The 13,627-nt window shown below is 39.3% G+C and overlaps 1 protein-coding gene across 1 annotated transcript in view; it reads right to left on the bottom strand.

The window, feature by feature from the left end:
• Nucleotides 1-512: 512 nt before the first annotated feature.
• sf3b3 (splicing factor 3b, subunit 3) overlaps nucleotides 513-13,627 on the bottom strand; it is a 32,097-nt gene continuing 18,982 nt past the window's right edge. Inside the window, exons 19-26 of the mRNA XM_056254030.1 lie at nucleotides 12,778-12,983; nucleotides 12,459-12,615; nucleotides 12,008-12,133; nucleotides 5,962-6,174; nucleotides 5,571-5,669; nucleotides 2,444-2,587; nucleotides 2,049-2,153; nucleotides 513-1,225 (exon numbers count right to left, since the gene is read on the bottom strand). Of these exons, the coding sequence (XP_056110005.1) occupies nucleotides 1,085-1,225; nucleotides 2,049-2,153; nucleotides 2,444-2,587; nucleotides 5,571-5,669; nucleotides 5,962-6,174; nucleotides 12,008-12,133; nucleotides 12,459-12,615; nucleotides 12,778-12,983 (1,191 nt within the window). The 3' untranslated portion in view covers nucleotides 513-1,084. The remainder of the gene's footprint in view (nucleotides 1,226-2,048; nucleotides 2,154-2,443; nucleotides 2,588-5,570; nucleotides 5,670-5,961; nucleotides 6,175-12,007; nucleotides 12,134-12,458; nucleotides 12,616-12,777; nucleotides 12,984-13,627) is intronic.

The raw sequence follows: 13,627 nt of genomic DNA on the forward strand, positions 1-13,627 counted from the left end.
GAAATCAGCTGTAACTTTCATTTATAGCAGTAGTCAACTAGAGTGTTCTCAAGAGAATGGTGTGACATACATCGCACACTGCCAGTGTTGGTCAGTCATCTTAATATGCCATAACATTTTTTCAAATCAACACATTTTTTAAGTATGGTGTCAGGTAAAAAAATGTATCTAAAAGAATTAAATGACTCCGCTTAATATTTGGTGAATTTAAGGAGATGAAGCCTGACTCACTAAGTGACTAAGACTGAATAATAATTTCAAGGCAAACACAAAATGACTCACTGTCATGAGATGTATAAGCTTTACTAAATGAGAGAAAAAAAAAAAAAAAAGAAAAAAAAAAGGAAAACAGCGAAAACCTGCTTTGCTTGTGGGCTCAGTTAACGGCAAGTCTTGTGACAAACACGGAAACACATGAGAAAGTTAAAAAAAAGTTTATTTACAAATTCTTTCACACTTCATGACAAACAGCACTATTTCTTTTTGTAGGTTTGGATGATTATGGCTCTTCAAAAAAAACAAAAAAAAACAGTTAAAAGCCACAACAAATTTGCTGCTTCCACAGAGACAAAAACTAAAGCTATTTTACAATTTCACTGTTTTTACAAGAGTAGGACCAGATTTTTAACCTTCGAAAGATACACAATTTAAATACTCGAGATGTGAATGATGGAATGTTTTATGCAGACTGATTCATACAATTAAATGTGGATTTAGCTACAAAAGGTAGCAACAAAATTAGTAATAGACATTTTTAAAGTCTATACATATAAAAGCCACACTGATGTAGTCTTATGCATGAAAACATTCCTCCAAAAATATTTTTCAATGCAGCCACTCAAGTAAGATCTAAAAACTGAGATGCTTTGTCCTGAGCACAGTACCAACAGTCATTTGATGCAGGACAAGGTCATTGACCACTGGGACTGTGACGGCTTCCAGCTGGCTCCAGTTAAAGGGGGAACTTCCTTCCGCTGTCACCAAAATGTTACTATACTTGTGGTAGGAAAGTTGAGACCACAGCCATGGGAAGCCCAGAAAAACAATTGATTTTCTCATGGTGCTCCTGCCAGATGTAAAGACACTAGAAGGCATAGCGTGTTCTGATGTCTTCCAGTTTCTTCGACACCTCCGGAGGAGTGCGGTCCAACTCCTCAGAGACACTCTTCTGCTTATGGGGGTCCATGGAGTTAAACTGCTCACACAGGTCTCCATCGATCACATTCTAGAAGCATACAAGCAAAGTCAATGAGAAAAATGACCAATTAGGGATTTAAATAGTCTGAGTCTATAATGTTAAAATAATGGTATATTGGTTACCATCTCTTTTAAGATACTGCATTTATTATAAGTGGATAGTTGAGGAACTAACTAAAAAGTCCGGTTAATACTAGGGCTTCACCGATCTGATATTGGTCAGGACCAATCCAAATCTGATACTGTCAGTATGGTTGTTACTATTAAGCTCAAAAGGAGGACAAATATATATATATATATATATATTTATAAAATAGTTGGATTTAAGATTTTCATTGGTATACTGCACCCTTAAAGGTCACTTATTATGCCCTTTTTTAAAGTCTTGATTTTGGGGTCAACTAAAATAGTTTTCCATGCTTGAAATGTTCAAAAAACACCTTGACATTGTTGGAGCACCTCTTTTTCCAGTCTGTCTTTAACACCGTTTAGTTCTCTATGAAGCACTATGAAGCTTCCCCTTCCAAAAAGTGCAACATACTCTGATTGGTCAGCTGGATCAGTGTGTTGTGATAGATCAACCGCTTAAAGCGCGTTTCCGAAATGTTATGCCCCTTACCATAACCACGAGTTTAAATACACTACTAACACAACTCAACCAGGCCGTGCCCACTTTTTTGTGCATGGCCTTGGGCAGGATTTATTGAAATGGGGAATATTGTGACGTGTACGTTCCCGGAAGAAAACTCAGTCGCAGTATCGGTATCTGTATCGGATATAAAAAGGGGTATCGAGCCATCCCTGGTTAATACTAAAGCTGTGTAATGTATTAACTGTGTGTTGGTCCTTACCTTCACTGGGAAATAATATGAGCGGAAGCTGAGGTGATCACGACCACACAGAGGGGGAAACTCAGAGCGCATGTGCATCTCCAAGTGCTGGAAGAAGTCATGATCCTAAAGACAGATGAGACATACAATTAAACCTTATTCAATTATAATATGGCCAACCTTTATTCAATTTATTTAATGAGTTTGATACCTAAAGTTGCACTATACAAGTCAAAGCCTCTACTTTGATGGCCTGAATGTAAGTGCCCTGATCAGAGGCCTTCACCTCTTCTGCTTCAGTGGTTTTAGACTTATGAAAGACCATTGCACATTAGCACTCCTCATGCAATTATGAAAGACCATTGCACATTAGCACTCCTCATGCAATTACTAGTTAACACTTTAAGGAACTGTACCTCGTGAGAGGTGAACGGCACCAGGATGCCAATGCCTCCCGATAGCGTGGTGTACACCAGGGACTCTGATCCTCCAGGGATGAGGGTGGTTTTCTGGAGGGACAGCAAAGTCTCTCCTATGTGATAGTTAATAACCACCTCAGCCTGTGATCAACAGGGAAGAAAAATGACAGGTATGGATTAAATTGGGTCTTCAGAAGCATGTTTGGTGTCACAGGCAAGCAATTCACTTCCATATATCATATTAGAGGTGTGGATCTTCACTTGGCTCACGATCCGATTACGATTATGAGGGCGACAATTAGATCATAAAAGTGATTCTCGATACATCACAACGCATCTTTTCCTCCAATTCTGTTATTATTAATATTATATTAATAATCAACATTAATTCTTTGTTATTGAAAAAATTAACCAAGATGCAGATAACAAACAGTAGAACAAATACAATATAAGAAACAGTGCATAACTTTTCATTTTATATCTATTTTAACAAACAAGTAATACAGGAATTGAATAATCAAATGTAAAAAGTCACTGCATAGTTTATTCAAAATTTGTTTGTTTATAGTTTAACGCTATGCCATCTACCCTGTCTATTCATGGCGAGAAAGATTAAAAATGGTTAAAATAGGTTTTTAAATTTTATCTTAGATAAAAATTCTAAAACTAGATCCGATTTAAAATCTTTTCATAAGAGTTAACTGAAAAATAAAGGGTTCAATCTATCACAGTCCATCAAAATATGCTTAAGTGATAATGGATTCTGGCACATAATTCTAAATAAATTGATTATTAAAGCTACAAGTTATTCAGTCAAGAGCAGTGGGTGATTCCCCCTATAACCTTTATTGTTTAATTAACATTAATTGCAGCAGGTTTATTATATTAAGACCTAATATAATGTTACACATCTGATTTATATATATATATATTTATATATATGTTTTGTTTATAATTTATATATAATATGTTGATGCTTTGGCAACATTGTGTTACACAGTCATGCTAATAAAGCTAATTTGAAATTGAAATGATATATACACAGTAGTCAACATTTGAAGTGGATCAAAACCTTTCATCAAAGTTATACATGAATTTTCAGATGTTGACTACTGTGTGTGTATCAGTGGTGGGCCGTCAGGGCCAGCAAGGCCTTCTCTGCTGGCCTAAACACTATCAGAATCACTGACTTGCACTTTAATATATTTTTTCCATGAATGAGTATTAAATTATTCCCAATAGTTCATTCTCTTAATTTCATAGCTTTTCTCTTGGTTCCGCTGCTTCCAGTAGTGTATGTTTATTTTAGCGCTTTTATCCAATCATATTTCAGCCATCATGCGTTGCCAGGGTCAAAGAAATCTGCCTTCAGGCCTTCAGAATCGACAGTGCGGGCGCCTGTAGCTTACAATGAATGGCAATGAAACTGTTGCTTTAACCAATCAGATAAGCAGTCAGATTTAATCAGCCAATCAGATTTCGATTTGAGTGCAGCGGGGCCATCTAGCAGGCATACAATAACGTCAGCATTTTCACGTTCTTTGATTGGATGCTCAGAGCGCGTACTATTACTGGTAGTCAGTAGGCTAGCCGCATCTGTAGCGAACTGCAAACTAAAATATATTCCTGAAGATTAAATAGTTTTTCAACCCACAAATTAATGTTTCTTTCCCTCCTCGACCCCCAGCAGGTTCAAACCTACCGGAAAAAATCCCTTATTCAGCCTGAGCTTAACGCAGAGTCACGGAACACTGCTCGATCTGTCCGGGTAAACACTGACTAATGTAAGTTATGCCACGAATGATTTTGAAGGCAAAAGTCCCGCTGATCTCATTGCTTTCGTTCAAAACTCTGTGTGAGAGCATGGGACAGCGGTACACATCGTCAGGTTATGCGGTGACTGTGTCCACTGCTTCTGTCGAGCAGACACTCTCTAAAGCGAATTAAAACGCTAGAAATATGACGGGACTCGACTTTCAGCATTAGACTAGTTATTGTTGGAACTGAAACGCACAGATAACCTGTACAACAGAGTAATTTAAGTCTTCTTGAGGAAAGAAATAAGGATGGATTTTGTGTAAAAAATAATCAGTAGTTTTGGGGAGTATAATGCTTTTTTCCCGTGGTGAATATGATTTTCTTCTTAATTTTTCTTTTAAATTTATGATCGAAACTTAATTTTTTTCAAACATCCATACTATTGAAACGTCTGAAAAGGGACTGTAACCCTTGAACGACAAGATAAGGGAGGCTCCGTTTCTGAACTTATAATCGGAACGCAATTACAACTGTACACAAATGCACCAGCCGAACTCACACGCTCGTTTCTTTCTACCGGCCTTTTCCAAACTCACCGCATTAACCCAATAACTGCCGGTGCAAAATAAAAACAACAAAAATAGAGAGTCTTTAGTTTGCGCTGCTACACTATTAAAAGTTATTAATTCAGGTAGGACAGAAGGTCTAGGTGTGAAATGCACGGCCCGCCACTGGTGTGTATATATATATATATAAATATAAAAAAATCAAAGAACAAGACATCTATGACAAAGATGTTGGAATATTAGACAAGAGAGTGTGGTCTGAAACAGAATTAGATAAACAGAGATTCAGCAAATTACAATTAAAAATCACATAAAAAATAAAAATACTACTATCGGCTGATAACTAATATGGTCATGATATATTGTGCATCTCTAGTCAAATTCCACAATAATGTTTACACCAACCCACCCAGTCCTAATTACACATGCTTTAGGTATGTCCGTCAAAGCTAGACGCAAGTCATTGGTGTGCAAATAGGGACTTTCCCTTGTGTCCAACTAAACATTTCCATGCTACTAATCTGCACATAATGATCTCTGGCGAGAGGACAAAATTTGCTGCTGAGGTTTCAGAACAAGAGCAGGGCATGGACTCCAGCCAAATGTTTTGGGGTGCAGGTCTGTGTGTGTGTGTGTGTGTGTGTGCGCGCAAGGAGAACCGCAACCGCAAAACCAACCAGACAGACAAAAACAATGAGAAACAAGCGGTAAGGACAGCTCAGTCCCAAAGGTCTTGCGAGCAATTTCCGGGACCAGTGGGACATGAGGTATTGAGTAATGAGGGTAGCAGAAACTTCTACCTTTTGTGATGCTCCATTAAGCAAGCCTCTGTCCCACAATGCCTTGTTCCCTGTGGGGTCCTCATCAACATCATCGCTGGTATTGGGGGGCAGGCGAACCTGAATTTTTTTTTTGTATGAAATTAGTATGCAGTTTACTTCTGTTGCAAATATATACAGATGATGACACTTTAATTTATCTTTTTTCTTGAATTTACATGTAATTTTATTAGCAGTTGCAATGGTGGGAGAAAATGCACAACACGTCAATATATTAGATGTTAAAAAGCTCATCTATACTAAAATATTGCCTGAAATGAAAGTTTGTTTACATCGACTTGGCAAATAGTATCAGGTAAATCTGTGATACTGATCTCAAAGTTCTCAAAAGCAAACAGGTGACAATACTCACAACACAGATATTTCCAAACTTATCCGCGGCAGCCATGGTGTCATAATCGAGGAGGCAGGCGGTTGTGACCCAGCGAGGATATGTATCGTCAGCAAAGATGATGAGCTGGTTCTCGTTGCGTCTGTAGCGCACCCAGAATAGACTCTCCTGAACATCAGACACAATCACACGCTGCCCAATAGTGTGGATGCCCGTCACCAAGTTAGGAACATGCTGCAAGAATAAGAAGAGTTAAGTAGCTTGTACCACTTAAAAAAAAAAGTCAAAGACACAAATATAACCAGGGATGCAAACACATGTATGGTCAAAAAAGAGAGAGGTAATCGAAGCCCTCGCCCCACGGCAAATATCCAGATATTTACATTGCCACCAACCCCTGCCATCCCCGGCCCACCCCTATAGGCACATAGGCTATAGTAAAATTAAATTCAAATAAAGTTGACAAAAAAGGTTTTATACAAAGATCAACCTCACATATTTCAGCCTTTGAATCATTTTTTACAAAAAAAGTTTTTATAAAAAGATAAACCTCACATATTTAAGCCTTTAAATAATTTTTATAAAAAGAATGAGTCAAAAAAGATAAATTACTGACATTTACAATGCACATTAGCTTATCTTTTATTATTAATAGTAAAATTCGGTCCGATTTTCCCGTGGCGTCTGTTGTTGCTAAGCAACCATGCACTGCGCTCTCCACAACGACAAAGAAGTTTTAGTAGCTAATAAATATCCACCACCGAAAAACGCTTGCTGTAGCTCTGCTACAAGATTTATTTACGGAGAAGAGAATAACACCCGTAGTGTTTGGGTGCACCCCCATCCTTCATGTTGACTGAGCTTTCAATGTTGTTACGGAAAGGGTGAAGCTGATTGGTTGGTTCTTGTCACATGAACTGCGGTGCGCTTGCGGCATTCCGAAAAGTTGAGGTGTTTTCATCTCGCTGCGGCTGGAAAAAATGAGCGCGTCGCTTCAATTATGAGAGCGCTTGCCGCGCGCCTACATTTAAAATAACGAACTTGAGCGCGCAAAATACACGATATGTGAACGGCCCCTTGACGAGCTAACCTCCAATCAGGCCACGAGCTACTGGTAGCTCGTGAGCGACGTGTTGGAGACCCCTGCATAGACAGTAAAAGATACGCAGCAAGAAGAAATACTAGTGGTTCACGCTTGCGCGCATACTGCTGTTTTGGCGCGGAGTGTTCTGATTTGCTTATTTCCTATTTACTTGTTTAGTGGAGGCAATCCAGAAATACTGTTGGTGAAATTATAATCAGATTTGGATTGCACCACTCAAATGGACAGAAATCTCTCAGGTTTCATAAATATCTTCTTTTGTGTTTGGAAGTCGAACGGAAATCTTATAGGTTTAAACGGGTGGGTAAACGATGACGAATTTACATTTTTGGGTTAATTATATCTTATACAGTAAAACTGAGCCTTGGATAAAACTAACTCTATAATGCGAATCATATTGTTTACATCAAAGATACATATCGTTGCAATTTTATATCGCGTTCTCTCAATATAACAATGTATCGTTACACCCCAAATAAATGCCTGCAGAGGCACTAACAGTCTGGTATTGTTACGCTGAACAGATCAAATCCTTGTTTATCCTTCAGTATTTCCGCTACATTCATTCTGCCACACCTAAAATCACCCCGCCACGGCTGCAGCTTCTGTGATGTCCGGTATTGTGCATACTATTGTGTTATTGTTAAGCCCCACTAAAGGCATAAAAACATTGTAAAGCACAATCAAGTTTTCGCACTATATTCCAAGACTTCTAAAGTCATTCAATAGCATAATGTGCGGTAAAATGAATATTCAAGTCGTTAAGTTAAAGTTAATGGAAACTCATCTCTCCTCCGTTATTCTCCATTCAGCATTCAAAAAGCGCGTTGCGTTCGGTTACGACGACACTCTCTTCAAGATCAATGTTCCCATTATTATATTTTATTTGTAGATAAAGGTCTATGGTTTGCATAAAATGACTATCTTGCTGGAGTGTATTGCCCTTTCTAAATCATATTCCTTTATCCCTGGTGTCTGTTAGATCACAGCACCGGAGTAGAGACCACTATGAATTGTTCTTCATGCGCACTGTAACTGAAATGTAAAACTGTTCAAGTCCCTGTAAAGGAAATTCTAAAAGAAAAAAAATTCTAAACACATTATAAATGTATTGCTAAAACATATTACAAAGACTGTGAACTGTGAAGTAATGAATTGTGGAGTTAGACCGTTAAACAGTTTTTTTTACCATGGCTATTTTACGGATTTTTTTGGGCGGGGCTAAAACGGGGCTCGATAACGCACTGGAGCCCCTGAGCTCGTGGACACGCCCCTACTTGATAACGCACTGAGGCTGGCCCCTCCCCTAACAACAGAGCACAGTCGCATCAGTTCGCTGCTCAATCGAGAGTTACTGTCAGTACTATTAGTTACTACAGCTGCGCGCTGTGACTTCGCGTTGCTTCAAGTGCATCATTCTGCGCACGGGATGCGCATAATCGCTTTGCCGCTCTTATTGGAGCCTTTCATATAGAGAGCCTAAGTCCCTCCCCTTCCTGTCGACCACCATGGAACCTTATTTCGGAAAAATATTGTATGGTAGTCAATGGCGAGAGACAACAAATATTTTGATCTGGCTTGCATTGTGTCCTGAATTACACATATGTTTGTCAATTTAAAAAATACATTTTAAAGTCAAGAAAGTTGCAGTTTGATGTAAAGCTGTTGAGGTATAAGACTACGTAATTACAAAGACTACAAACCCAAAAGGCACACATGTGGGTACATTTTCTCTCAATGAATGAAGCTAACGTTACTGAAGCTAACGCCTGTCATTTTTTCTATAGTCTTACGTTATAATCGTAATGTTATGCCGTCACGTTTGAGTGTTTTGTACCAGACTGCACACATACGAGCAACGGATCTTGCTCGTTGTTTCGCTTCCCGGGAGATGTAGTTCATTGAGTGATTTTCACATAAAACTAAAATGTTACTCTTCTGTTTTATGACAAACTGCGACTTTCTTGACTTTCATAATTATCTTTTAAATTGACAAACATCATGTGTAATTCAGGGCACAGTTCAGACGGAATAAAAAGATAAGCATTGACTACCATACATATTTTTTTCCAAAATAAGGTCCCATGAGCTGGAAGCGGAGGGGAGGGACTTAGGCTCTCTATTATAATACTTAGGGGAGGTTTAAATACCTGAGGCAAGGGGGCGTGGCCTATGGTAATATCACTCATAGGCCACGCCCTCTCCCCGGGGGAAATGGGCCTGCCACCACAGCTGGAAAAAATCCTAGAGGAAACACTCTCCTTATCCAGCACTTTGGGCTGCACTTGAGGCAGTAGAAATGTGCTTTATATAAACTATTGGCCAAAAGAGATTTAAAATGTTCAATTAATCTAATTTCCGCTAGAAATGCTACAGCCACTAATTTCTTGAAAAAGAATAGGTGGACATAAAACATGCAAACTCAGAGCGAGGTTTAAAACTTTTATTTTGAAATTGATTAACAGTTCACTTGTTTAGAAAAATATTGATGTAGGTTTATAAATTACTTAACTTACAAATCTGATGAAATGGCCCACATTGCATTCCCAGATGAACGTTATAAGCAACCCACACTCACAGCATATGCAGAGAGTTTGAGACGCGCTCCACACAAGTAAATGATAACAGTTCATGTGGAACAGCATTTAGTGTGAACTGAGCCGCTCTGAGAAACCCGCAGGGTATCCATTTATTTAATTGAATCGCAGCCTGTGTGAATTCACAATAGCACTATGCTATAGTATGGTTTTTAAATGGTTAGAAATACATTGTGCAGCTAGGGCTGGGCGATATGACCAAAATCTCATATCACGATAGAAGTCATCTCATATCCCGATAACGATATATATCACGATATACTGTAAAACATCAAATAATAGCCCGGGCTTTTATTTTCCCAAATCGCCGAACTGCACCGGCTTGTATTTGAGGCAGGCGTCTATGAGACAGGCCTTTCATTTAGTGTAGGCCTAGAGATAACGAAGATTACGTTTTATTTATAAATGTGTTTAACAAATCCGTTAATCTAAGAATTAGCCTAGGCTACTTTATTATGTCTAAAGGGGGTCGCTCACCGGACGAGAAGCGCGCGCGCCGTGTCTATAGCAACTCGAGGTATCGCACACCGGACGCGCGCTGTCAGTTTATGGCCAGCAAATTGTTATGTTTAAGGACATTATGGAATTAAGATCATGTCTGTACTATGTTATGATAGTACTGTACAATTAAATACAATCGTTGCTTAGTCTGCAGTCTGAACACTTTACCTTTGCATCAATTTGAATTCAACCAGCTGATTTCTGTAAATGAATGTGCAACTAAATGTATGTTGCAGCACAGGGTGAAGTCAGTATATACATAACGATAATTGTACATTTAATAATAACCATAGCTTTTAGATTATTGGCAGAATTAAAAAAAACGAAACGATGTGACAGCCATGGGCTGAACAATACATTACTGGTAATATCCATCGAGCCTATGAACTTGTTGCCCGAAACACATCAACAAGAAAGAATGAAGGCTATACCCTGTAAAACGATCTCCTTCTCTCTCCGGCCTCCGCTAACTCTGCTTGCGCTAACAACTCCGCCCAGATGCGCGCAATCTGCACCACAGAACTGGTTTAAACAGACGATCTGACGGCTTTTAGAAGATTAAATACAAACCGAAACTAAAAAACAGACCAGGCCTCTATTTGAGACTGGCGTTTATTTATCCAAACCACCCTAAAATGGTCAATACAACAAATAGAAAGTTAACCAAACCATCTAGCCCCTCGTTTAGGAACGAGCTCCTCGGTTTGTTCTGGCTGGTTCTTCTCCTGCTCGGAAACACCCGGTTCTGTCACCCCTTCATTCATGATGTTATTCACGTTTCTGCCTGCATCCCCATGGTGGCGTGAAAGATTGCAGTCATCCAAATTTTTGCCGTAAACAATGTTTTTTTGCGACACCACGATATAAACGATATGGCATAATATGAAACGATAGGCTTTTTATATCGTCCATCCGATATATATCGTCATATCGCACAGCCCTATGTGCAGCCATAGAAAACGGTCTAATGGTGCGTTCACGTGCTATGGTAATTATGGTAAATACCAAAAGCCGATGTGAAAAATGCACATGAACACCCCCTCATGTGGTATTTTCCACTGGGCAGCTTGTAGAATATTTTGATGCACGAGTTGCCGAGATGAGAACCTTTGACCTTTTCAAAATGGCGGAGAGCAACGCGAGAGTCGTGAATGGTAAAACTATGTACCATTCATGATCTAAAAAATATATAGCATATTATTTACCGTTTGAGTTTTGATAAATCATTTTCTTGCTGTAGCAGATGACTTAAGCAATCTAAAATAGTTTTCGCTAAATAACAGGTCTGGATCTCCATCTTTTTACCACGTTACGACAACAAAAGCACTTGAACGCAACACACTGGTAAATACCAGTTCACAAGTGGAAAATATCATATTTTCCATAGCAAGTGAACGCACCATAATAATGCGGTTCATGGATTCCTGCCCGTGGAATGCACCACTTCCAGTATTTTGCCGGTTACTCAACACGGATAAATTGCAATCAAGGATTCTTTTTTTTTTTTTTAAATGGAGTACTGTAATTTAATTGAGGAATCGTGACAGCCATAGATTCAAATAAAGATTTTATTCTCTACTTGTATTTGGTTTTCTCAAATAAATTCAGGCTTCACAGTGTATGCCTGTGCGAGAGAAAAACTTGACAGCAAGCTGATTTAACTTGAACATTACAGTGAAGTACTCTACCCTATAACAACTGTCAAACTTTGTGGCCTAAACTTCTGTTTCAATGTTTTTCATGTGGTTATGCATCAACAGCAAGTACAAGAGTAGTGCGTCATTTACATGACTTTCATATTATTCAATGCTTAAAGGGGGAAAAAATCATTTCCTCAGACAACAAAAGTGATTCTGTGACTCCTCACCTTATTTTCACACTTGCGGAGAAGTTTCTTCTTTCCCAAGTCATAGATGCGCAAGAGTTTGCCTACTCCAACCAACACTCGTCCCTGAAAGGGAGCGATAGCCAGGGGTACGTCCTCCACAGGTGTCTGTCAATCAGAACCCATGTCTAAGTTCAAATCTTGTTTTAGAGAAAGTTGATCAGAAATGTACCTTTTAACATATGGTTTTGATATGCAGCTTGATCAAAGCATCATTAAAGATTTAACTGGACCATAAACATTCAAAACATGGCATTTTTGGGTCGTGGACTAAACACCTACACCATAAAGTCAAATTTTGTGATTTGCTAAGCTTAAATGGATTTCATGGGCACATTTAATGATTTGCGGGGAATTCCACATTCCTGAGCCCCTAGCTAACACATGAGACCAATCAGTAGTTTCATTCCAAGTCATTTCCTGTTCCACTCACCTTGTGCAAAAACTCCAGCTTGTCCCCACCTCCAGCTAGCCGATAGGTATAAATATATCCTCCACCAACGGAGCGCGGATTTAGTATCATATCTCTGGCAACGCCCACTAACACATACCAGTCATCGCCTCCACCGGAAAAGCGACATACGGCCACACTGCAAAAGACACATGTAAAGAGGAACTAAGATCAGAGAAATAGGTGGGACATGGAGGAGACTAACTTAACAGCAGAACAGCAAAGTGCAAATCTGCATACAAGTCCACGTAATACCGTTTGTCCGATACGTCCCCTTGAATCCATAATTCAGCTTCCTCACCTGAAAGCTGCCTCGTTCTGCTCCAGCTGCACCAGGTCCAGTGTATTGCCCTGGATGGGGTTGATCATGCGTACTAGAGAAGCCCACTGCCCAGAACCTGCTTTAGGTGCCCCAAAGATGGCTTCTGGCAGGTTCTCATTCAAGAAAGCTGCTGCCATTTCTGCAGCCAGCTCTCTTTCATCTTCCCCCGCTGCCTCCACCATTTCCTGTAGAGCAGAAATAAATGTATTTATTTATATGTCTAACAATAAGTGTAAACCATTAAGTGCTTGTTTAGCACCTAATTTTCAAACAATTGACATTAATTAATTAGCCGCTAACAGGAGTATCACTGTGTTGGAAAATGGCTGTGGGCATTTGCTACCATTCAGACACGAACATCAGTGAGCTCAGGCTCTGGTGTAGGTCACCAAGTTTGAATTCATCCCAAAGGAGTTATGTGGGGTTCAGGTCTGGGCTTGTGAAGGCCAGTTAAGTTCCACCACACCAGAACCACTAAATCATTTCGTACACAGAGCCATTGTCATGCAGAAATAGACTAGTGCCCTCCATGAACTGTTGCCACAATGTTGGAAGCACAACATTTTCTAGAATTTCATTCTATGTAGTAGCATTAAGATTCATATTCACTGGAAATAAAGGGCCAAACCAAACCCCTTAATTAACTTCATGTTAAGCAATACATTCAGAAGCAGTTATTTTAGACCACAGTTGTGGACTGTTTATTCTTACAAGATAGACTCAAACATTGGCAGGACTGCATCAGTATGGTTTATCTTTGAGAGACCACCACAGTAACCACGGCTTGCACATTTTACAGTATTTGTCACTTTTACGGTTCGTCAACGTG

Source organism: Rhinichthys klamathensis, unplaced genomic scaffold, assembly GCF_029890125.1.
Source record: "Rhinichthys klamathensis goyatoka isolate OS25496 unplaced genomic scaffold, OSU_Roscu_1.1 h1tg000005l_1, whole genome shotgun sequence".
NCBI lineage: Eukaryota > Metazoa > Chordata > Actinopteri > Cypriniformes > Leuciscidae > Rhinichthys > Rhinichthys klamathensis.